Here is a 24,522-nt window from a genome sequence, read left to right as displayed (position 1 = left end):
AGCACACTCAAGAACAAGACGTTGAGGTGACGCGGAGGTTCAGCGATGCGGTGTCACGGGAGGTTCGGCGGCCAGCGATACGGCGGCGACCCCCCATCCGACGTCCTAGCCATGTCAAGTCAGTCGCCTCCGCCGTCTCCGTCCTCGCCACCATCGTCCTCGTCCACGAGTTGGTCCACTTCGTCGCCGCCACCTCCGGCGGCATCCACGTCTTCCAGTTCTTCGTCGGCTTCGGCCAGGCCCTCGCGCGCTTCCACCTCAGCCCCGTCGAATACGCGCTCCGTGCCATCCCGCTTGGGGGGTACGTCGGCTTCCCCGACGATGGCCCAGCTTCCCGCCTGACCGCCTCCTCGTCGTCTCTGCCGGCGTCGCCACCAACCTCCTCTTTGCCTTCCTCATCGTCTACACCCAGGCGCTCATTGTCAGCGTCCCCGTCAAGGCGCAGCTTCCCGGCGTCCTCGTCCCCGAGGTCATCCCTTGCTCCGCCGCTGCCACCGGCCGGCTGCGTCGCCGAACCGCCGGCTCTTGGAGATGGATAGAGGAGAGGGGAGAGAGATGAAGAGAGGGGAGATGGGGAGAGAGGAAGAAGAAGAGGAGGAAAGTGAATGACATGTGGGGCCCACGTGGGGTCCACCATTTTTTAATTAATTATTTTGGTGTAACTGACATGTGGGGTCAGTCTTTTTTATTAATTTCCAAATCAAATTGCCACATCAATGCCACGTCAGATGAAGACCGGGTCAATTTTGCCACGTAGGCGTCACGTAAGCTAAAACCGTTGTTCAAACCGCAATGGGACCCATATTACACCGGTTTTGACAGTTGAGGAACCCGTTGCATCTGGTTTTCTGGTTAAAGGATGAAAATCGGATTCGTTGGCAAATTAAGGGACATCAGGTGAACTTATTGCATAAATAAATAATAAGCTCTAGTAGGTGAATTCACCATAGAAGAAGAATGCTAATAATCATATTTTGCTTCTGCTGCCACATATATACATGAGAAAAAGAAGAAGCAAAGAATAAAAATATTATACTTCCTCCATCCACAAAAGTTGTAACCTATTATTTTTGTCACTAAGACCAAGAAGAAATTAAATCATTTTGGATGTTACAAAATCAATGAGTAAATACAAGCATGCAACGAATGAGTATTTAGATGACTCCTTCTAATCAAACATTTAATTTATCTCTTTATTTAAGTCTTGAAAAATTCTAGAAAAATTTGACAACATTCATACAATGTATATATGCAACTCCACAAAATCTTAAGTCCAAACTCAACTCACACGTCGAGATATAAAAAAGACAAATTCAGCGTATGAATAGTAGCGTACTGTTTATATCTAAATTTGTCTTTTTTGTTTCTCGATGTGTAGATCGAATTTGAACATGAATTTTGGTAGACTAGTAGGTATCATTATACTCTATATTGTCAATTTTTTTCAGAATTTTTCACAACTATTTGCATCGAATTTGAAAGAAAAAGGTATACGAGGGGATATCCCCTCGATGGATTAGAATCCACTCCCATATTATTTGAACATCACGTTGCAATGCACGGGTGTTAGTTTTAGTAAAAGGAAACTCGGTGTTAGTTTTAGTAAAAGGAAACTCTGATACTATTTTTTTTCTAAAGATAAAGGAGAAAAAAAAAACGGACCGATCAACGAACCGACTCGAGCGACCGAGCCTGTCGTCCACTCGTCTGTCGATCGATCTGCAACAATAATGCCCGCGGAGACGTGCGTTTCGGAGGCGGCGGCGGCGATCCTCGACGTCGCCGTTGCCGGCGACGGCGAGGCGAAGAGGCAGCTCGTCGCCGTCGACGACGACGACGACGACGACTCCGAACCCAACCCGTACGAGTACCGCGTATTCTTCGAGTGGTTGTGGGACTACTACGGCTGCAAGATCGACGACGTCAGTAAGTAGTATTAATTTTTCTGTTAATTCCTGAAATCTTAGCAACAATTAATTAATTCGATCTGGATCATAATCGAATATATATAAATAATCCAGGGGAGAAGAAGGTCAAAACACGATCGATATAATAATCTCTCTAATTTGATCTCTTTTTTTTCTTTTGCAATTTGCTGCAGCTAGGGGCCCGACGTTCCGCACGCCGGGGGCGCGGATATCCCCCTGCGTGGAGGTGTACTCGTGCAGGGTGATCGACCTCACGGGCGGATTGGAGTGGCCGATCGACGTCTTCGGCTTCGTCGCGGCGCGCGATGGGCTCGACCGCAAGCGCAACTACATCTTCAATCGCCCGAGGGGCGATGCCCAGACGCTCACCGCGGAGGTATACTATATATGAATATATACTTATAATAAATTGTGAAAATGTAGGGTTCACTACGTCTCAGAGTGAAATTTCATTATTTTCAGTCCCTCGTGATAGGGAATATTTCTTTGGATATGGGCGAAAATATGCTCAAATTTGTAACTACTCAGGGAGGGTACTTCAAAATTTTGTGTCGATCTATGGGTCGGTCCATCCGAAACTTTTTAATAATAAAATTTGCGATATTGAACACCGACTTTGTTTGTGGTGAATTGAGATTTCGAAGTGGGGAGGAAAACAATCTTTTCCGGACCGAAACATTGACAATTGATACGGATTCAACAACACATAAGAGGTTATAATCTAACTGAACTGAAACTACATATATGTCCTGCTGTTGATCTTGCATATGCTATTTGCAAGTGGTTCATTGTAGTTAAATATTTCATGCCATTGTTGCTGAAGAATAAAATTAAAAAAGGGCCTATTTTGATCACTTCTTTTTTAATGGATACTTGAGTATTTCAGATATCGATCTATAGATGAAATTTCACCTAGATTTTAACCATCGATGCTACATTCTCTATAACATCGATTGCTTGGGTTGCTGATCGAAGTTCTAAATGGTTTACTTCAGCGAATATATCATGTCGATATTGCTTGTGAATGAAACAATATTTGCTACAACAATATATGTTTGCTACTAGTTTTAAACCAAATAACCTGGATGTTTAATTTGCAGGACCCGTCTTTCGTCTTGACAGGACCTATCCGTGCAATCAACTGCTCCCAGCGTATCGAATTCGAAGTCGATCTCAAGGTTAGGGGGAAAACGCAATCTGATAGGGATAAGGTGTTGAGTGCCAGATACATTGTGTATGAAACAATGGGGCCAAATTGCATGGTTGGGTGGGTTAGGTCGAAGGCAAGGCCAGGCAAGCGTTGCTCGGTAGAGGTCACCTTCGCCCACCTCGCGGGGGCGGTGGAGGCGGCGATCGAGGTTAGAGTTGTTCAAGGATCAAGCGGTTTTTGCGGAAGATTCGTCGCGAGGACCGATGGTTACGACGACGATGTGGTGCTTGTTGATTCCAGTAACGATGGTTCTGTACTAGCTGTTGCTGATGATGGAGTGATCAAGCTTACCCGGAGTGTCGCCGTCGTCGAAAGTACAGGGGTGCTGAAGATTCATGCGATCATCGCTCGGAATGATAGTAGTAGTAGTGGGGATGATGGGGTTGGTGTTGCTGCTGAAGATCACGCCGAGTTCGCTGCTCAAAGATTTGAAAGTTCTTGTAGAACACTTGATCTTGGCTTCTGTAAGATGCTGGCAACTGTCTCCTGGTCCATGATTCCTTTGATTTAGTATCACCTTAAAAGAATGATTTCATGAATGCTGACAAATAGACATCTTTACCTTGAGTTAGTTACTTGTAAACTACTCCCTCCGTCCCAAAATATAAGAGATTTTGGTGGGAAGGAACACATTCTATCGCTATGAATTTAGACATAGAGTCTGTCTAAATTTATAGTACTGGGATGTATGTCCCACCAAAATCTCTTATATTATATGACGGAAAGAGTACTATGTCCGTCTCAAATATAATATTTTTTTTGCTATACGTAAGCGTCGCACGTGCAGAAGAAGGGGGAATGACACTGCAACAAGTCGCCATGAAAGCAGTGGCGTCAGTAGAGAGGAGATAGGAAACTAGCGTTTGCCGCCTATGGCAGTTCCTTTCTTCTGCTTTGCCTGCCTCATCCAACCATGGGGAAATTTATAATGAAAAACAAAACATTATTACCCTTCCACCATCCTATCACAATGCAGTACCATCACCCTATCACAATGGGTTGTTTGGTTAATGGCCGCCACACCTCACTGTGTCACAAGCATGTGTATGTCATACCATACAAAGTGATGTTAGCAATTTGTTAGCCATATGTATAACTAAGTTTGGTAAGAATTTGATGAGTCTATGATGCGTAGGCCCGAAGATTAGCAAAGTGAGATATGATGCAAGTGCACTAACCAACTAAACAATATACTAACAAATTGTGGCATACCCAAGGTTTGGCATGGCAATGTTAGGTATCGAGAAATGCCAGCCCTTAGATCCTATCTACTGTAAAAAAATCTCTGGTATTATTGTTCTGTTACCTTTTTAGATGATATTCTTCTTTTTCAGAAACTTGCAAAGCCAGTCGACTGACACTGTTAGTGTGGTTGCTAACAAGCGATATGAACGAAGACACCATCAATTGTTAACAGTATCGGATTATAACCTCAACTCGACGAGCAAGGAGGGCACAAGAATACCATTATTCGTTGCATCATACAATGCCTGAGTAAACCTGACAATTTACGCAGGTCGTGGTAGTGAATACTCCACAAAGTAACAGTGATGTGAAAAATCAAACATGGTCAAACACCAATTTGGTTTAGAGGGAGCAGGATCAAACATTGATGATCCATATCACTGGACTGGTGCTACACTAACGTGGTAGAACATAGCAAGTGGTGCACTTTACATCCAAACCATCTAAAACAAGCAACTCTAGTTCAGAACATCTGTGGTTACACAATTTGTGCAACAATGAAGCCCGAGCGAATGATTAATTTGCCTCTAGCATGTTGTTGTCGTAGCAGAAGATGATGTACTTAGTTAGACACAAGGCCCCAGTTGTGGACAAGCTTCCACAGATCACTTGGAAACTCCAGATCCATGAATACCTTGAATCTTTTCGACACAAACCTATCAAGCAATACAAGAGGCAATAGTAACAATATCAGTATGCCATAATTGCTATTCAAGATAATCATATTCAGATGGATTGTTTGTGCAAACCTTCTTACATGACGGATTCTCGGACCCTCACCAAACATTAAGCATGCTCGGTACAGTGCTTTCATTTGCAATTCAAGAGTCTGACTGCCAAGGGTTGCATTGTTGTCATACTTCAAAAGACGATAGAAGAGATCATTCAAAGCTTTCGGGCCCACGGTGACTGGTCTGAAATACACAATAGAGGTAATGAGCTTCAGGATAGGATTGCAACTTGAGGGCCCTTTTGAATCAAGGGATTTATGCAGGAATTTCATAGGATTCAAATCCTATAGGAATTTTTCCTATTTGGCCATTTGATTCAAAGGATTGGGGCGTTCCAAATCCTATGAAATTCCTATGGAATGGCACATTGCATGTGGATTTTGGAGGAAATTTAGCAAGAGCTCCAACCTCTTGGAAAATTTCCTTTGAGTCTATCTCTCTCATCCGATTCCTGCGTTTTTCCTGCGCTCCAATCAAACGACCATTCCTGTGTTTTTCCTGTGTTTTGCAATCCTCTGTTTTACACTTCAATTCCTGTCAGAATCCTATGTTTTTCCTAGTCCTCTGTTTTTTCTACCCTGCGATTCAAAGGGGCCCTGAATCTAGAAAAGAACATGTGGAACAGATGAAATATGATTGTAACACGCTAGAGGAAACAGAGTTTTGATATCCTTACCATTCACTCGTCTCCATGTCTCCATAGCCTGATTCCATTTTCATTTCAGCTGAATTAATGAATGGTAGCTCTGGTATGTCTTTGAACCTGTACCAAGAACCCAAGTCATCTTCAACAGCAACAAGATATCCGTCCGAATCCCTGAAGAGCAGCCTAACAGACTTTTGTCCCTTGTACAATAAGATCATATGATATCCACCAGCTGGTGTTACCGCAGCATTGAGGCACGTGAATGGAGAGTTCTGCAAATTGTACTCATGAATGCTTCTCATTAAAGTGTGATAGGTCCTGTCACCTACATGCTCAATATCAATAATAAATGTCCTTATAGCCTGCAAAGGTAGGAAAAACACATAAGAGCAGTTTCAGGAAAACATTGCTAACATTGCTCTTATTGCACAATGTCCTTATTGCACAATAATGTAGATTGCAAATATGTTCTTTCCAAAGGTAAAAGAATACATAAAAAGAACCAAAATGCAGTTAAATAAGGAGTTGCATTTTGATTTATTACTATCAAGTTGTCTTCAAGAGAAAAGGCTCGAGGGCCCTGATTTTAAGAAAGCAAACATAAGATATGTTTGCTGTGGATGCCTGCTTATAATTTAGGTTGCGATCAAACAAAGACCCAACATATTGAGCACTATTGATTATAGTACTCGGAACTCAAGTAAACTTCCTAACCACCAGTCATTTGAGGGAGACAAAATGAAACCACAGGTTACAGGTTCCCAAAAGGTATAAAGCCAACAGCACAACAAATATACTGAAACCATCTAAACTATCAGACTAGCCTACCCCAGTCCTGCAGGATCTTCATTTCTTTCTTTTTTTTTGGCATCAAGTGCATTTCTTTTAATTTTTCTTGCCTATCAAGTGTCACAAAAAAAATCAGCCAGAGTATGGATTTTCACATTTAATATCTTAATATTCAAAAAGATAAAGTTTTGCTTATTTTTGAACAACAATTCTATATTTCATTAATGTTTCTATATTCGTTTATTTGTTTTTGCAAAAGGACTTCTAAAATAATGGAATCTGAACAATATAATGTGCGGTGAACCTAGCAGCAGGAAGGCATATTGAATCAACTTAATAGTAAGAAAAAACAAGTAGCATCTGAAGGTTAGTATTAAGTATGCGAAAATGGTCATTCATTAATCAGAGGTTAAGATTTATTTCCTTATGAAGTGAGTCAAATGGTGAATGACAAAGAAGCTAAACTACACATTCGAGCCAAAAAATGTGCTGATGGAGTTAGAATATATCAGTAGCTATAGTTTCACTAGAAATCTAGAATGTATAGGTAGCTACAGTTTAACTCTGGATGTGAAATGCTTTCTTACTTGAGCTTTAGTTCCAAGAAAAATCTTAGAATTGATTACCAATATCTTCTTTATTAGTGCAACAGTTATAATGGCTTTGGTTGTATACATGGAACTCAATTGATTGTGGACACGTAAAGAGGTTCCTTGGGACAAAGGTGACAGAATGCCTATTGGCTATTGGAACTCTGACCAAAATCACAATATAAATAAAAGCAGTAGCTTTTGAGGTGGTTAAGCAGATAGCAACCTAAGACCACTGCCAGAAGCTATTTGATTTCGTCAGGAGGAAAAGCAAGATTATCATGAGAAAAAAAAAAGGCAATGGCAGATGAGAGTGATAGATTGAGTTTTCAAAGCCAAAGAACTACAAGAATTTATCAATTTCAGCAGATAAAGCTGGGAGTGATCCCAGATGGCAACGTGTTGGTATAGGGATGGCCACTATTTGCCAATAGTCAGCATACTTGAGGAAAGTTCTATGAATCATTAGCGACTTAAATCTTAAAATCACCTAAGGTGTGGATAGCAAGTACAGCAATGACATAGTTTTTTGCATGGCATATTGATGGACATGATCACGCTGCAAGAATAAGTCTCACACGAGAACAGGCCAACTATTCTGGCAAGCACAATAGATGGTGGTACACAGTTGAATTAATTTTGATGTTGCAAGGAACACCTGGGCAAGCATAGCTCGATGGTCAAACCTGCAGATGATTTCTGGATCTAAACGTTGCCACAAAACACCATCATTGAATGGTGTAGCCAAATAACCAAAAGGCAACCAGCAGTAAGATGACTTGTGTGCCACAATTAACACATCTAGAACATTTCAAATGCAACCGCAGAGTTTTTGCACACTTGGTTCAAAGCAGGTAGCAATAATTAAAGACAATATTACCAAGCGTCAAAGAACCTTTTGAGGAGAAAGAAGAGTAAATAAATTATAAAAAGGACTCATATGTTGTTACCATATCATGTTATAGATCTATCATGTGGTAATTTCCTATTAATCAGCCTAACCTTTGGGGAAATAAATATATGTAAATATTTTAACCACTGTTCTTTAGTGACTAGCAGTTTTTGTTGGTTGTTCAGGGAAAGGAAAATGAATATCTTCAGAAATTACCTTCCGTGTGAAGTACTCAACATCATGGCAAACCTTGAATAAATTTAATCTAACTACCTTGAATAGATTTTGCCACAGAACCGTACAACAACTATTACCATCAAATGTGTAACGAAAACAAATGCAAACCTTCCGATAATGCCACGAATTCATGGCCAAATGACAGATTGTACCTCAAAATCACCAATTCATTCTGAGTGAACCACAGATCCGGCGACAACACCTTCCGATATAGCCACGAATTCCGAATACATATTAACAAGAAAACCAACTGCGGCGAATAACCAAACCACATCCTGATCCAAGCACCAAGGGGACCAACACCTTCCAGCATATGCATATGCATATATGCATATGCACGACATTCTGATCCAAGCACCAAGGGGTGCAACACCTTACAGCATATGCATATCCACGAATTTCCGAGCACACATATACGCATATATGAACAAGGAACCAAAATGCAATAGCGAGGAACAACCAAATCCAAACACCAGGGATCGAGACAGACAGGATCTCGGTAGCACTTTGTAAATTTTGTCCGGATTCTGCACTATAAAACTCAAAAAATTAGTCTCATCATCTCGCAAAAACGAAGTCGATTCAGGGAGGGGAGAGTCGTAGTTAGATCGTACCTGCAGCTGGAGTGCGGCGGCGTCGGGGGCTAGCGCTGGTGCTGGTGCGGCGGCCATGACCGATCGATGTGGAGTGGAGGAGCGGGATCTGAGCTCGGGGATGATCTATGCGGAAGCGTTAGGGTTAGGTCTTCGGGAGGAACGGCGGGGGCATGGATCGATCGACGATCGGCGCGACATACCTGGGTACGGCGCGGGCGAGGAGGAAGGAAGGAAGGAAGGGGCGGCGCGGCTCGGGGATTCTCCGGCGAGGCGAGGATCGACGATCGGGGCAAGAGCTAGGGAGGGGATTGGGGGAGGAGGCGACGACGAGGGTTTCCTCTCGCGGGAAGAAGATGAAGCCGCCGCGAAGCGAGGTGCCCCGCCTCCCTCCTCTGTGAGCGGGAGCTGTGGCTGTCAGGCCAAAATGCCCTTATGTGAGCTGTGTTCGCTAGTCGACGTTCCCCAACGGCAACCGTACGCGGTGAAAACGGAACGGTTCATTATCATGTAATTAATTAATTAGTACTCCCTCCATTTTACAACATTATGTTATTTTAGCATTTCCCACATTTATATTAGTGGTAATGAATCTAGACATATATATCTATCTAGATTTATTAATATTAATATGAATATGGAGAATGCTAGAATAACTTGCATTGTAAAACGGAGAAAGTAGCTATTTTCTAAAAAAATAAATTAATTTGATTTTTTAAGCAACTTTACGTATAGATACATTTTAAAAAAAGGTATCGTTTAGCATTTTGGAAACATGCGCGTAAAAAAGAGAGAAATGTTAGGAAAAGGGGTGCCGAATATAGGCTATGTTTAGTTCACACCAAATTTGAAAGTTTGGTTGAAATTAGAACGATGTGACGGAAAAGCTGAAAGTTTGTGTGTAGAAAAGTTTTGATGTGATGGAAAAATTGAAAGTTTGAAGAATTATTTTGAAACTAAACATAGCGACAGTGTAATCATTTGCTTTTATCCTCGTTTTAAAGTGATAGTATAATTAACGTGTAAATGTATATAGTTTACCGTTAAAAAATTAATTGTTTTTGAAAGAAAAAAAGTGACCCATAAATATCGAGTAAATATACTGTCGAAAGTCCTGAAAAAACGTGAAATCAAAGATCATGTTGCAGCTCTTATCCGACTAGTAGATAGTTTTCCTTTTTTAATGTCGGTTGGTTGGTTGCTGAATTAATTACTTTGATAGGTCCATTAATTGCTGAATGGATGGCTAAGATAGAAGCAAGGGCAAAGTCTGCCTTTGAGGCCAAAGTTCACACCGAGAGGGCGCGAACTCGTGGAGTGCCCATGACATCATCACAAGTTCGCATGGTCCGCGTGTGTCGCACGAAGACTGCGCAAACTCGTGACGTGTCGGTGACATCATCACGAGCTCGTGGCGAGTGTTCAACTTCGCGTGGAAAAATGTGAACTCACGGCAAGCTCGAATCGTTGTGTAGCAACTCACACGACTAATTAATTAATTAATGTCATTATTTATTAAATAATTAATCATTCTTTCTTTCATTGGTGTCATTAGCAAGTTAATTAACAAATAATCATGATGATTAATTATGGCATTAGCCTATGCCAGTCACTTCGCTGGGCATCCAAGCGGACCAAGCGAACTCGTCAGCCGGCGCCGGCAGCCCGGCAGCGAGTTCGCATCATGCGCATGCTGCCACGAGTTTGTAGAGCAAAACTGTAACTGCAACGATGGTATATTTTTGTCATTTAGTATATTCCTGTAAGGGTTTTTTTTAATGTTCGGAGGAATTCGGAGATGACTCCTGTCGGGCGTCCGATTGGGAGGGGGTAAAATCGGGCGCTGACATTAACATGACGTCAGCGCTCGATTTACGTGCAAAATTACTTTAAACTGATTTATCTTTTAAATTACTTATTTAAATCATGATCTGATTGCACCATTAAATTCGTTGCAATTAAATCTTCATAACAAAACTACACATGGATATATTCCGATGAAAAAAAATAGCTTATTATTGAATTATTTTTAAATATTGCACGATCTTCTACCAGGTATATCGGAATTGTTTCACTAAGTAGATCGAAAATGTTTCACTCGTTTAAATCGGGTGTTATTTCACCATATATAAAAACAATGTTTCAGCAAATAGCGAAAGAATGTTTCAGTTCTTTACATAATAGTAAAATATTATGAGTACACTATGTAAAACATTTTTCGGTGGAACAAAAAATAAACCAAATTCCTTTAATAGGAGGTTTCCAAAATATGTGGGTTTTTTGTTGCAATAGAATGTTTCGTTCATTGCAACATTAGATATATATATAGTGAAACATTGTGAGTACACTAGGTTGGAACAAAAAATAAACTAAATTTCCTTAATAGAGAGTTTCCAAAATATGGGGTTTTTTTGCAAAAGAATATTTTAATTCACTGCATTATTAAATCTATAAATAGTGAAACATTGTAAATATACTAGATAAAACATCTTTTGTGTAAAAAAGGGAGGGAGAAGTAGGTGGGTCTAGCAGATACGCACGTGGGAGGGGTGTGTGGCCGGTCGCCGGAGTAGAGCATTTTCGGAGGAATTTGTATTCATTGGAATAGAAAATTAAGGTAAGGTAGTAAGGCTCATCTTTTTTTCTTTCTATACTCCTGCTTATCCGTTAAAATTTAAATTTTAACTTTAAATTTAAAGTTGATTTTAAAGTTTTTTCATCAAAGTTTATTAAACTTTTTCAGTATTTGCTTATATATCATTAAGAACACGTATATGAAAGTTTTATTCATAAATTATTTTTATTTATAAATATGTTGTTTCGCTTATTCCCTGAATAAGGAAAATGATGGGACCATAATGTTTGTACACATTAATTCACTGGAATATACAACTTTTAGAAAATGATATTTTCTTTTGGTTTTTCTATACTTCATTAACACTCATATAAATTGATCCTTAGAAATCCAAATCTTTTGTTTTTCCACCGAAAGCTATAGAAGCCCTGAAAATGTGAAAAGAATATATATTTTCGAAAAAAGAATCCGTCAAAAAGTAGCCGAAAACTGTGCCGATTTTCCACGGAGTTCGGGTTCGTCTACCTCGCGCGCCTCGATGATACATCCGATCAACGATCAATCAACGGACAACGACTAGACCTTCACATCCATCATCAATGGCGGCGAGGCTCACATCCATCATCCATGGTGGTGGGGGCGGGCTGGTCAGTGATTGCAGCCGCCTACATAGACGAACGAACCGGTCGCCGTCGCCGTCCATGCTAGTCCACGGCCGGGGGCCGCCATGTCCGCGCGCCGCCTCGCCGCGACGTTCTTGCTCGCCGCCGCCGCCGCCGCCGCCACCCTGTCGCTGGCATGCGTGCCGGAGGAGCGCGACGCGCTGCTGGCGTTCAGGGACGGCGTCACCGGCGACCCCGCGGGGCGCCTCGCCACGTGGCGGCGTCGGGGAGGAGGCGGCGACTGCTGCCGGTGGCGTGGCGTCCGGTGCAGCAACCGGACGAACGGGCACGTGGTGGCGCTCCGCCTCCGCAACGACGCCGCCGCCGCCGCAGGCGGCGGCGGCGCGGAGCTCGACGACCGAGGGTACTACGCCGTCGGCGCGGCGCTCGTCGGCGCGATCAGCCCGGCGCTCCTCTCCCTCCGCCGGCTGCGCCACCTCGACCTCAGCCGTAACTACCTCCAGGGCTCGCCGCCGGGCCCGCCGCCGGCGTTCCTGGGCGGGCTCGCGAGCCTCCGCTACCTCAACCTCTCCGGCATCTACTTCTCCGGCGAGGTCCCACCCCACCTCGGGAACCTCTCGAGCCTCCGCTACCTCGACCTCTCCACCGATTTCTCCCCGCAGCTCGCGCGCTCGTCGGAGCTCTCATGGCTCGCCCGCATGCCATCGCTGCGCCACCTGAGCTTGAGCTCGGTCGACCTGAGCAGCGCGCGAGACTGGCTCTCGCCATCGCCATGCTCCCATCCCTCACAGCCCTCCACCTCTCCTCCTGCTCGCTCCCGAGCTCGAGCACGCAACAATGGCGGCGGCTTCCTCCTCGCAACCTCACCAACCTCAAGGTGCTCGACCTCTCCATGAACCACCTCGACCACCGAGCCGAGCTCGCCTGGATCTGGAACATCACGAGCCTCACCGACCTGAACCTGATGGGGACCCACCTGCACGGCCAGATCCCCGACGAGCTGGACGCCATGGCATCCCTCCAGGTTCTTGATCTCTCCTACAATGGCAACAGGGCCACCATGCCAAGAAGCCTGAGAGGCCTCTGCAATCTGAGGGTGCTAGATCTCGATTCGGCCCTCGACGGCGGCGACATCGGCGAGCTGATGCAGAGGCTGCCGCAGCAGTGTTCATCATCAAACATGTTGCAGGAATTGTACCTGCCAAACAATGGTATGACAGGAACCTTGTCGGATTATGACAAACTGATGCATCTGACCGGGTTGCGCGTTCTTGATCTCTCTTATAACAATCTCACTGGTCCGATACCGTGGTCGATGGGGAATTTGTCAGGTTTGGACATTCTTGATCTGTCTTTCAATAACCTCACCGGATTGATACCGGCAGGAGAAGGGTGTTTTGCAGGTTTGAGCACCCTTGTGTTGTCTGAAAATTTCCTCACTGGACAAATCCCTGAAGAAATTGGGTATCTTGGTAGCTTAACCACACTAGACCTCTATGGTAACCACCTCAGTGGACATGTTCCTTCCGAGATCGGTAAGCTTGCTAATTTGACTTACCTTGACATCAGTAGAAATGATCTTGATGGTGTGATCACTGAAGAGCACTTTGCTAGATTGGCGAGGTTAACGACGATAGACTTGTCTCTGAATCCCCTCAAGATTGAGGTGGGTTCAGAGTGGAAGCCTCCCTTCAGTCTCGAGAAAGCGAATTTTTCGCATTGCGCAATGGGTCCTTTGTTTCCTGCATGGCTTCAGTGGCAGGTGGATTTCTCCTGCCTTGATATCTCAAGCACAGGTATAAATGATACGCTTCCGGATTGGCTCAGCACTGCATTTCCAAAGATGGCAGTTTTGGATATCTCCGAGAACTCGATATATGGCGGGTTGCCGGCAAATTTGGAGGCCATGTCAATTCAAGAACTCTATCTCAGTTCAAACCAACTTACTGGGCACATACCAAAGCTACCAAGGAATATCACCATCTTGGACATCTCCATAAACTCATTGTCAGGGCCTTTGCCAAAGATTCAGTCTCCGAAATTGCTATCGCTAATTCTGTTCTCAAATCACATCACAGGTACAATTCCTGAATCCATCTGCGAATCGCAGGACTTGTTTATCTTAGACTTGGCGAACAATCTTTTAGTTGGAGAACTACCCCGATGCGATTCGATGGGAACCATGAGGTACCTGCTTTTTAGTAACAATAGCTTCTCTGGTGAATTCCCACAATTTGTGCAAAGCTGCACAAGTTTGGGTTTCCTGGATCTTGGATGGAATAGCTTCTCTGGAACACTGCCAATGTGGATTGGGGACTTGGTGCAGCTACAATTTCTGCGGTTAAGCTATAACATGTTCTCCGGTAATATTCCAAACATCTTAACAAAGCTCAAACTCCTCCATCATTTGAATCTTGAAGGAAATAATATATCAGGAACCATACCTCGGGGTTTGTCGAATTTAACTGCTATGACACAAACAAAAGGAATAGTTCATTCATTCCCTTACCAAGGGTATGCAAGTGTAGTTGGTGAGCCTGGAAATAGCTTGTCTGTGGTCACCAAGGCCCAAGAACTCAACTATGGTGTTGGAATTTTGGATATGGTAAGCATTGACTTATCACTCAATGACTTGACTGGGATAATTCCAGAAGAAATGATTTCTCTTGATGCGTTATTAAACTTGAATCTATCATGGAATCGCTTGAGTGGCAAAATTCCAGAAAAGATTGGGACCATTCGGTCGTTGGAATCGCTTGACCTATCGAGAAACATGCTCTCCGGAGAAATCCCTTCAAGCTTGTCAAATCTGACATATCTAAGCTTCTTGGATTTGGCTGACAACAATCTTACAGGAAGAATACCGTCAGGATCGCAACTTGACACCCTCTATGAGGAGCATCCATATATGTACGGTGGCAATAGCGGCCTCTGCGGGCCGCCTCTTCGAGAAAATTGTTCAGCAAATGATGCATCAAAGCTAGATGGACAGGAAATAGCTGAGCGTGACTTTGATCCAATGTCCTTTGGTTTTGGACACTGTTTGGGGTTCGTGTTCGGTCTATGGGTTGTGTTCTGCGTCCTATTGTTCAAGAAATCTTGGAGGCTTTGTTATTTCTGCTTCATTGACAGAATATACGATCAGATATATGTCTTTTTAGTTCTTACATGTAAAAGATTTGGCAGAGGGTGATCTGTTATGTAGGGTTAAAAGCAAAGCATTATGAAGTTGTTGACACTTGAACTTGAAGACATGATACTGAAGAAGCATATAGCAGCATCTTACTCTGCTATTTTTGATCCATTGAAGCAACTGTCAAGAATATCAGACTATGTCTAATTGTATATAGCTCTTGGTTTGAAAATAATAATTTTTGCACTCCTCTTAAATGAATGTATTTCTGAAGACAGAGAATTAGTATTTCACATTCTATCCACATTTTATATCTAATGAAAATCGCATCAGCACCTCTGTTATGTAACAAAGGTGAATAGTGCTAATGCCAGTTTGCAACTTTGCATAAATGCAGATTTTGCACAGTAAGAGTAAATCAAACATTAAGCTTTTCAGTTCAGATTAGGATATGAATTTTCTCCTTGAAGTTTTACAGCACTCATTTATATATTTGTGTTCTTCTGAATGCAGAATATTATGTGTCAAACTCAGGCCCTGAATGACAGAATAGTATATATATGTATATTAGTTCTTACATCTAGAGACACAACAGATAGGCTTTAACTCTTTATCTTAAAAAGATAGGCCTTTAACTCTTGAATCATGATTATTGATATGTACATGATTCCTTCTGAATAATCATGAAATTCAATAACCACTTGGTTCTGTTTTACCATCACTGTTTATTTCCCACCTTGGCATCCTTGTACAGCTGATCAATGCAATCCTGCATTAAAAAAATGTGCTACCATTATCCACATGCTTAGTCTTATAAAGATCACCAGAATAATGTCATGAAGAACTTCATTCACATGTTTGCATCCGTAAAATAAATCATAAGAACAAAACCAGGAAATCATGGTTATAGAGTTTGTTCTCTCTAACCTTGTAATATTTGAGCAGCTGGGGTCTCTTGAGCTTAAAAGTTGGAGTCACCAGGTCCTTCTCTATGCTGAATGGCGTTGTCTCTAGGTGAATTGCCTTTAGCATCTCAAATCCTCTCAACTGCATGGCACAAGAATAATGTCTTATGAATTGTCATTAATCATGAATAGAAGTTAACTTAAATAATAATTTCCATGACGGTTATCGGCATACCCCTAGTCTTTTGCCAGTTTTGTTTAGCTCATCCTGTATGTACATTCTTGCCTTCGGATCGTTGCACAATTCTGCAAAGTTACCAGTCTTGTTGTTTTGTGCAGCCCAATCCTCAATGGCCTGCTTCTCAGGGACAACCACAGCAACAAGGAAGGACTCAAAGCTGTTTCCATAGACCCAAACCTGATTCAAAGATGATTCTTGGTAAGTTGAACCTCAAAAAAAATGTGTTACTACTTTGACTTAGTTTTTGTTTCAGTTGTCATACTGATGTAATGAGAGGAGACTGCACGTATGCGCTTTCCAGGACCTCCACTGCTACATACTCCCCTTGGGACAGCTTGAAAATGTTCTTCTTTCTGTCGATGATCTTCATCGTGCCGTCTGGTTGCCACTCACCGATATCACCTTCATACATAAGATGATTGCTAATTTGAGACAATTTATCTCCACTTTCAGATCATTCAGTAAGGCGTGAAACTGAGGGTAAATGACTTTACCTGTATGGAACCAACCATCTGAGAATACTTCCTCGGTGAGGTCAGGGCGCTTGTAGTACCCAGAGAACAAGGTGTGACCCCTCAAGCAGATCTCACCCCTAGGCACATTTGAGAGTGCGTCATACCCCATTTCTGGAATGGATTCTAACCGTGCCTCGATTGTCGTCACAGGAGGACCAACTGATCCAATCATTGAGAAAACATTGGCGATTGATGTGAAGCATCCTGAGCAACTCTCTGTTAGCCCTGCATACCAAGAGCATGGTGAGTGATATGCTTCTCGGGATTGTACAAGTAGGTATATTTATGCTATGAGTTTATGATTAAGATTACTAATGCTAATTTGGAAATTAAAGAAATACAAGCATTTAACATCTTTTAAGTCCATAACAGGTCAATTACTGAACTGAATCAGGACCAACTAACTAACCATGCTAAGTTGCTATATGGTTATGATGGGTCCAGGTTAAAGTCTACATTTTCCACATGAATTTTGGAACTCACCATATCCTTGTACAAGTACACTGCAGCTGGTAACCCGCATGAATTCTTCGACGTGTCTTGGCAAAGGTGCTGCTCCTGATAGAAGGAGTCGTATCCGGCCTCCAAGCCCTTCTTTTATCTGTAACATAAATGATAAAATTATTTCATAGATGTTCTAACTAAGGGGGAAAATGAAAAGTTGTCTTAAAATCTGCACGTACTTTACTGAAAACTATTTTGTCAAAAAATGGCGAGGCTTCATCCTGTTTCAACCCTTTCCGCAAATTTCCAAGTTTGCTGATGAGTGATGACAATGTGACAGATTTAGTTATACGAGAACTGTAAAGTTGGACAGGATTAAGTGATACATGTATTTTCAATGTTTTTTATAAGCAGTACTTACTAGTTGTATGCATACTGGAAAAGGCTTTTGGCTATCATCCCTCCAGACTGAATTTTCTGATTAATACCTTCAATTCATGATATTCCCATATTACCGCTAATCACAAAATGTGGTTGCAATTGAGACAATTATTTGACTTTTTTTGTGCATTTTACCTGTGTATATACGATCATAAACACGAGGGACACCACAAAATACCGTTGGTTTCATCATTTGCACATCCTCCATGAGATACCTAATGTCCTGGTAAGAAAGTGGTTTGTGTCACCTGCCAGATGGTCAAAGAAGAGAGTCTACAGAATTATTCATCCTTCATTGTGCTGCTCATACCGCTTGCCAGAATCCAATGGAGGCTCCTTTAGAAATGCAGTAGTTTCCAATTACTTGATCAAATATGTGAGCTAATGGGAGATAGGAAAAGTAGGAATCATCTTCAGCCACCTGCATAAATATTAGTATTAACTATGGTCAGAATAACATCTCAGGAAATATATAAAGATATTGATATTTAATGGACAAGCTATGATCAATTCTTCATTAGTTATTGAGAACTGCAGCCTGCAGGTGTTTGATTTAAGAGGCTTACCACTTTGTCTGTCACTTTCAGAAGATGTTCTGTGGTCATAACACCGGCAATTAGAGCTCTGTTTGTGATTATCACACCCTTCGGGTCTCCAGTTGTTCCACTTGTATACATGATTGTGCAAATGTCATCCTTTTGTTTCTTGGGAAGTTCATAGTTTTGCTTTCCCTGAGAAAATAACTTACCACTTGTAAAAACACCTATGATCCTGTAATGAAGTAAATATTTTGGCTTGGAATAAGTAGCAAAATAGGAATTCAGACTAACCATTGAAGAAAATTCTTCCCAAGAAAAGCAAGATACTCCTAACTGTTCAGCTTCTCTTTTCAGTTCACTTGTCACATCTCCAAAACTAACTATTGCTGAAATTGCACAAATGAAAGAAATGAATTATATAAAACTACATATAGGCATCCTGATAGGTCCGTGCCAGGGTCCAGATAACTAACCTTTGATGTGGGCTCTGCACTTCTTGACTACAGATAATACCTGAAGATTGCAATTCAACTACTTGTTAGATGTAAGATAAAATGATTTGTAGAACTGATCTTTTCAACTGGTTACAAGTTCTGCTTCTACTGTATCAGGTACTGAGTAACTATTAATCAATCATCATATCATCAGCTTTAAATTTGAGGCGCATTTGGCATGCCAGTTAATACAGTGCAGAACAGAATATTTTTCAAGGATCATTTCTTTGCTTACTGATTGTATCTTGCTTTCCTGCACAAATGCTATAGAGATCTCAGCATGATCCATTATGAATTCAACTGCATTTGCACCTGCAATTTATTTGAAGGCACTGAACCAGTCAGTGCTACATTATAAAGTACACTAACAGATACCACGGATAATGCTTGTTTTATCTGAGCATTTTTATAAAGATGTATTTTTTTACTTCATGCTTTATTCTTAAATTATGTGCATTCACATAGCTGTTTTTGTTAGTGAGTCGGTATTTGTGGCATGGAGAACCTACCAAGGGTGTCATACAGTGGAACATAGCATATTCCTTGGCTGTTGCAAGCCTGAACAAACAATGAAATTAAAGTAAACCCAACATCAGGTTACTCTTTCAAAACAATTCTTACACACACCAAAAAAATGATGAATTCACCTGCATAGCCATAACCCATTCTGGACAGTTTGATCCATATATGCCACAGTGACCACCCTAACCACACAGATCAACATTATCTTCAGTAAGTACTTACATATATGTACAGAGATCAACATTATCAGAAGAAAATCCCAACATATATGTACAGAGATATCAACATCGTTTGCTCACAGGCTTGACACCTAAGCTTCTGATGGCTGATCCAATCTTAATGACCTTCTGGTACACTTCTTCATATGTTAGCCACACATAGTCACCAGCCTAACAATTGTTTTTTTTTAAAAAAAATGCACCATCTCAAAATAAAATCAAAACACATTGAATCATAAGTTTTTTTTAAAAAAAATCTTAATCACTAAGAATCTGAATGCCTCTTATCACATATGCAGATTTGACATACCTTGCCATCTGAAACTTTGCGCTGGCCCAGCATCTTGTTCTTGGGGTACTGCTTGACTGCTCCACTTCAAGAACAGAAACAAGCCAAAAAATATGAAAAAAAAAATCATCATAATCTCTCAAATCTATCTTTTTTTTTACATAATAACTCTCAAATCTCAAACCTTATAAACTGAAATACAAGCTTCTCACTAGAAAATTAGCACAATCTTGATGAAAGCAAATTGAATAATGCATTGTCAAATTGACCGGCACCATGCCAAGAAACCAACCTGAAGAAGTCCCAAGGGGACAGGATATCTTCAGGGAGCTTCATGAGGCCATCCTTGGAGTAGATGCTCCGGTAGACTGGCCCGGCCGACGGCTTGCCGCCGGCGGCCGGAGTTGCTTCACCCACCTTCACGGTGTACGTCTCCTCCATCCTTTTTCTCTGCAAAGCACAGTGAAAATGCAGATCTTTTTCTCTGCTGAGAATATGGATTGCTAGCTGATGAGAGCTTGAAGATGAGGAGGTTATTGCATTGGAGTGGAGTAGCCAGTGAGATGTGAGGCAGTTATGGCTCTGGTCTGAAGGTTGGTGAGCAATTTAAAGCTTGTGGCAGTACAAATGTGCAAATGCAATGCTGGTACTGGTTACTACATGCTGGTTGGGCTAATGGGGCTTGAGGTGTTAATTTGTTAATCTGACATGAACTGAAATCTGAAGGTCCATATCTGAAGATTTTAGGTCTGGTATCTGAAGATTTTGCTTCTTGATTAGTTAATTACAGCATCTTCATGGCATGTATGACTCGAGTAGGTGTTCCATCTGATTTCTGATCAGTTAAGCTACGACTGGTAACTGGTAAGCAGTAGAAAGTGAACAAAATGCTCAAAAATAATTTATGAATAAAATTTTAGAGTAAATTTTAGTTTTTATCACCTTTTATTACCAAAGTTTTGCTTTGGTCACCTTTTACTAAACACTTTCACTTTGACTAGTTAATTTACCATTATTGCACTTTGGACCACCCGATTCTCTTCTTAAGCTAGTGAGAATTGTCTGCAGTACTGCTAATGCAGAAATAGACATTGATGTGTGGGGCCGGACCTACATGTCATCCACTGCTATTACATCAGCAGTACTGCAGAGGATCTGCATCCCTTCTTAAGCATATCATCAATCTTGAGTACATCGACTCCCACATGTTGATGAACATAAATCTGTACAAGACCACTTTTAAGGTCGAGTAGAAGTTTGAAATAGATGGACAAAAGATCAAGTTGGGGGTGGTCTAAAGTGCCATAATAGTAAAGTTATCTCGTTCAAAGTGGAAAGGTTAGGCAAAATATGGTCTAAACCGAAACTTTAGTAATAAAAGATGAACAAAACATAATGCACTCAAATTTTTATATCTATATTGTTAGCAGTTTAAAAAATAAGATTGTAAAATAAACTTTGTAAAAATCTCAAAATAAATTTTAAAATTAAAATTTTAGCTGCGGCTGGTAAGCCAACCAGCAAGCAATGAAAGCCTGAAATTTGTGTAGGCTAATTTACTTGACTAGGATATAGATGTAGCTCCTGACCTTTTTCAGACATCATAAGGCAGAGTTAAAGAAAACTGTTAAAAGAAATATAACAGTATGGTTAGCTCATGAATTAGGGGTAACTTGCTTTCACAACAATGAACTAATATTAGGGATTAATAATACTTTTTATTCGCGAGAAAAACAAAGACAGCAACATTATTGATTGCCGGAGTGCAAATTGAAACAAAAAGGAGACGCTACCAAATACTACTAGCAGATCTGCAGGCGTTGGCAGGTGAGTAGAAAATGGCGGCAATTGAATCCCCATTGCTTCCTGGCTGGCTAGCAGTGGAAAATGCAGGTGCAAGGATCTAACCACTTTGTGCAGCATTTACGCGTGCTTCTTTAATTTAATTGAAACCATCCTTTAGCTATTGCATATTGTCAATTTTTGCTGACCAACTCACTCACAATACCTGATCATTTTGAGGGGGAAAAAAATCACCAAACAAGATGAAAATAAAAAATACATTTTTTTAATTATGTGAGACACAAACATGTATATACTTATACAAATGCAAGTATGCCTTCTTTAACAAACTCTGAAGACATAAGATGTATCGAGAGGTACCATAATACCTGATAGTACTTGTTAATGATCGTAAATATCACTTATATCTAATAACTTTATAATATTGTATTATAGACCTCCATTCCTAAATCATTGTCGTTTTAGGTTATTCAGCAGGAAAGATTAAGGTTAAGAAAGAAATGATAATATCCTCTATTAAAAGATATATGGTTAGGAGTGAGTGGGTAGTTGGGGATAAAATAGAGAAAATTAATTTTAAATTGATGTGACAAGAAGTACTCCAAAGTGACAATTTTTTAGATAAATTTTAAATCCTAAAGCGACAGCTATTATTTTTAGAAATACGTACACTACAAACGCATATGCTCACAATGCATGCGCACTCACCCCTATGAACGAACACATACACACCTTATCCGTATGAGCACCTCCGGCAGATTGGTCTGAAATATCTTGAGATTGACGAAGTAATCACGAATGTCCCTCGTGATCAATGGGTATGTTGCTTACCACTGAAAGAATAGTTAGTTATAAATACGAACACTCATGTGAAGTCTATAACTTAAATCTGAATAGATTGGCTCCACCATAGGAAATCTGATCAGTTTAGCTATGCTCATTTTACAAAGTGACAACTGTTTTGTTTTGGGACAGATGGAGTACTTGTTGAGATAAATCTATTGTAATTTTGTTAAATGTGTGCGTGCACCAATATTTAAGAAATTACTGATTGCCAAAGTTTTTTTTTAAAAAAATTGATTAAATCTTGTCCTAACATTGATTACTTCTTTAAGAAACATAAAAAAAATGTTATTCAGAGATACTCCCATGGGCATATAGCTCTATTTAATTTGGCACTGCACGTTTACTCGTAAGTGGTTTGTAAGTGGAGAAATCTGCCCATGGGCATCATTAACTTTCATTTTTTTCAACACAAATTTTTTTTTTGAGGCCTCAGAGAAATCCGTGACGCTGTACGTGCGACGACTACACGTGGGAGGATTAAATTACGTGTCCCCCGCGCGTGCGTAAGATGGATCGATAGGTCGTGACTAATTTCAAGCTAATTACTCGCTCAGTTTTTTAATATACCACACCGTTAATTTTTTAACAAACTTTTGATTTATTTATCTTATTCAAAAAACTTATATAAATATAATAAAATGTATTCCCTCTGTCCCCTAATATAAAAGAATTTGATATTTTGCTTGTACTGTTTGACCACTCGTCTTATTCAAAAAAATTGTGCAAATATAAAAAATGAAAGATTGCGCTTAAAGTACTTTGGATAATAAAGTAAGTAAAAGATAATAATAATTTCAAAATTTTTTGAATAAGGCGAATAGTCAAACAGTGCAAGAAAAAAAATCAAAATCCCTTATATTAGAGGACAGAGGGAGTATGTCATACTTCAAGGACAATTGACGATAAATCAAATCCAACAAAACAAATAATGGTTATATAATCTTTTTAATAATACGAATGGTCAAACATATCTTTAAAAAGTTAACAATATCATATATTAAAAAATAGGTGGAGTAATTACTTATGCTTATCGAGTTATACTTACTGTATTTAAAGACGAAATGGTTAATTTGTACATACGGTTAATCAGTTACTACCTCACATGATCAGATTGGGAGCTAACTAAGCTTACTGGATGTTTAATAGAGTCCTTAATGGCCGGAATTAATCACGGGAAGAAACAAAGAGTGTGCACGCACTAGCTAGCTGGAGTCAATCAAGTTGATCAGGTCACCAATTTTGTGACTGAGTGAGGTCAGTGACAGGGTTCTATGAGCAATATATGGGAAATTATGTAACCCTAAACCTGAAAACTACCGTGAGATAAAAAAAGATGTTTGAGATTTATCCGCATCATATGGGTAAACCTTTTACATACAATAAATATGTTCAAATTTGTAGTATACTAGCTAGGTTTATGTTTAATATGTGTTAGGTTTTTATATTTTAAGATGGATAAAGTATGTCGATGCTCCCTACTAACAAGATGGCTTGGTTGAAGGGGCCAACCTTCTTCTCGTTGTTGTTCGAGATAGTAACTTGTTGCATCGACATATCGACACTATCTCTTGCTTAGCTATCCCTTGTTTCATAACCACATTTAAGGAGATGCTATCTACTTCCTTCACCACTAGTTGAGGAAACACTACAATTCCTAGCCATCTACATATCACCAAGAAATTAGATGTAGCGAGAGCATCGTCTCCGTCCAAAACTGTCTTTTTTTTAAAAAAAAAAAGGGTAAACTGAGGATAAAGCGCCACAAGTATTTTGTTGTGGAGCAACTGTGAGTACATCCCGTTCACATAAAGACCCCCTCAAAATCAGGCGAATTAACAATACATGCTGGAATTTGCGAAGAGGACATCTAAGAAAATGAAGAGGCAATTAGGTCCTTTTTCTGCTTCTTCTACAGAATGACGGAACCAACAATCCAACTTGTGTCTACAGCGATGGAGAGGATGATACCATGAACGCTTGCAAGAGATAGAACCAAGGAGCATACCCAATCGATGCCACCACTTTGGCCAAACAAAGTAAACCACAGTTGCCCCTTGAAGATCTGATGTCGAT

General features: G+C 40.7%; 2 protein-coding genes, 1 long non-coding RNA gene and 2 pseudogenes across 4 annotated transcripts; 2 read left to right on the top strand and 3 right to left on the bottom strand.

The window, feature by feature from the left end:
- The first annotated feature begins 1,661 nt into the window (after positions 1–1,661).
- LOC127755406 (uncharacterized) lies at positions 1,662–3,684 on the top strand. The gene is made up of 3 exons (XM_052281081.1): positions 1,662–1,926; positions 2,102–2,304; positions 3,029–3,684. The coding sequence occupies exons 1-3, from the start codon at positions 1,731–1,733 to the stop codon at positions 3,647–3,649; spliced, it is 1,020 nt and encodes a 339-aa protein (XP_052137041.1). The 5' UTR covers positions 1,662–1,730; the 3' UTR covers positions 3,650–3,684.
- An 892-nt stretch (positions 3,685–4,576) lies between these two features.
- LOC127754305 (uncharacterized) lies at positions 4,577–8,515 on the bottom strand (annotated as a pseudogene).
- Positions 8,516–8,738: 223 nt separating this feature from the next.
- Positions 8,739–9,270, bottom strand: LOC127754306 (uncharacterized). The gene is made up of 3 exons (XR_008012802.1): positions 9,065–9,270; positions 8,883–8,987; positions 8,739–8,795 (listed from the first exon to the last, which is right to left on the bottom strand). It is a non-coding gene; the product is annotated as an uncharacterized LOC127754306 (long non-coding RNA).
- A 2,740-nt stretch (positions 9,271–12,010) lies between these two features.
- LOC127754302 (receptor-like protein EIX2) lies at positions 12,011–15,614 on the top strand (annotated as a pseudogene).
- Positions 15,615–15,725: 111 nt separating this feature from the next.
- LOC127754303 (probable CoA ligase CCL6) lies at positions 15,726–20,373 on the bottom strand. 2 transcript variants are annotated; one of them, XM_052279782.1, is made up of 19 exons: positions 20,093–20,373; positions 19,822–19,885; positions 19,593–19,682; positions 19,419–19,475; positions 19,281–19,329; positions 19,007–19,083; positions 18,751–18,790; positions 18,569–18,663; positions 18,305–18,469; positions 18,049–18,159; positions 17,874–17,961; positions 17,719–17,785; positions 17,537–17,612; positions 17,337–17,454; positions 16,833–17,078; positions 16,643–16,740; positions 16,333–16,515; positions 16,120–16,239; positions 15,726–15,961 (listed from the first exon to the last, which is right to left on the bottom strand). In XM_052279782.1, the coding sequence occupies exons 1-19, from the start codon at positions 20,239–20,241 to the stop codon at positions 15,911–15,913; spliced, it is 1,944 nt and encodes a 647-aa protein (XP_052135742.1). In that variant the 5' UTR covers positions 20,242–20,373; the 3' UTR covers positions 15,726–15,910. The 2 variants fall into 2 exon arrangements, with proteins under 2 accessions (XP_052135742.1, XP_052135741.1); XM_052279781.1 differs by having other exon boundaries at positions 16,601–16,740; positions 20,093–20,372.
- Positions 20,374–24,522: the final 4,149 nt, after the last annotated feature.

This window comes from Oryza glaberrima, chromosome 11 (assembly GCF_000147395.1).
Source record: "Oryza glaberrima chromosome 11, OglaRS2, whole genome shotgun sequence".
NCBI lineage: Eukaryota > Viridiplantae > Streptophyta > Magnoliopsida > Poales > Poaceae > Oryza > Oryza glaberrima.
The sequence above is the reverse complement of the archived record's forward strand: the minus strand, read 5'-3'. Positions and strand labels throughout refer to the sequence as shown.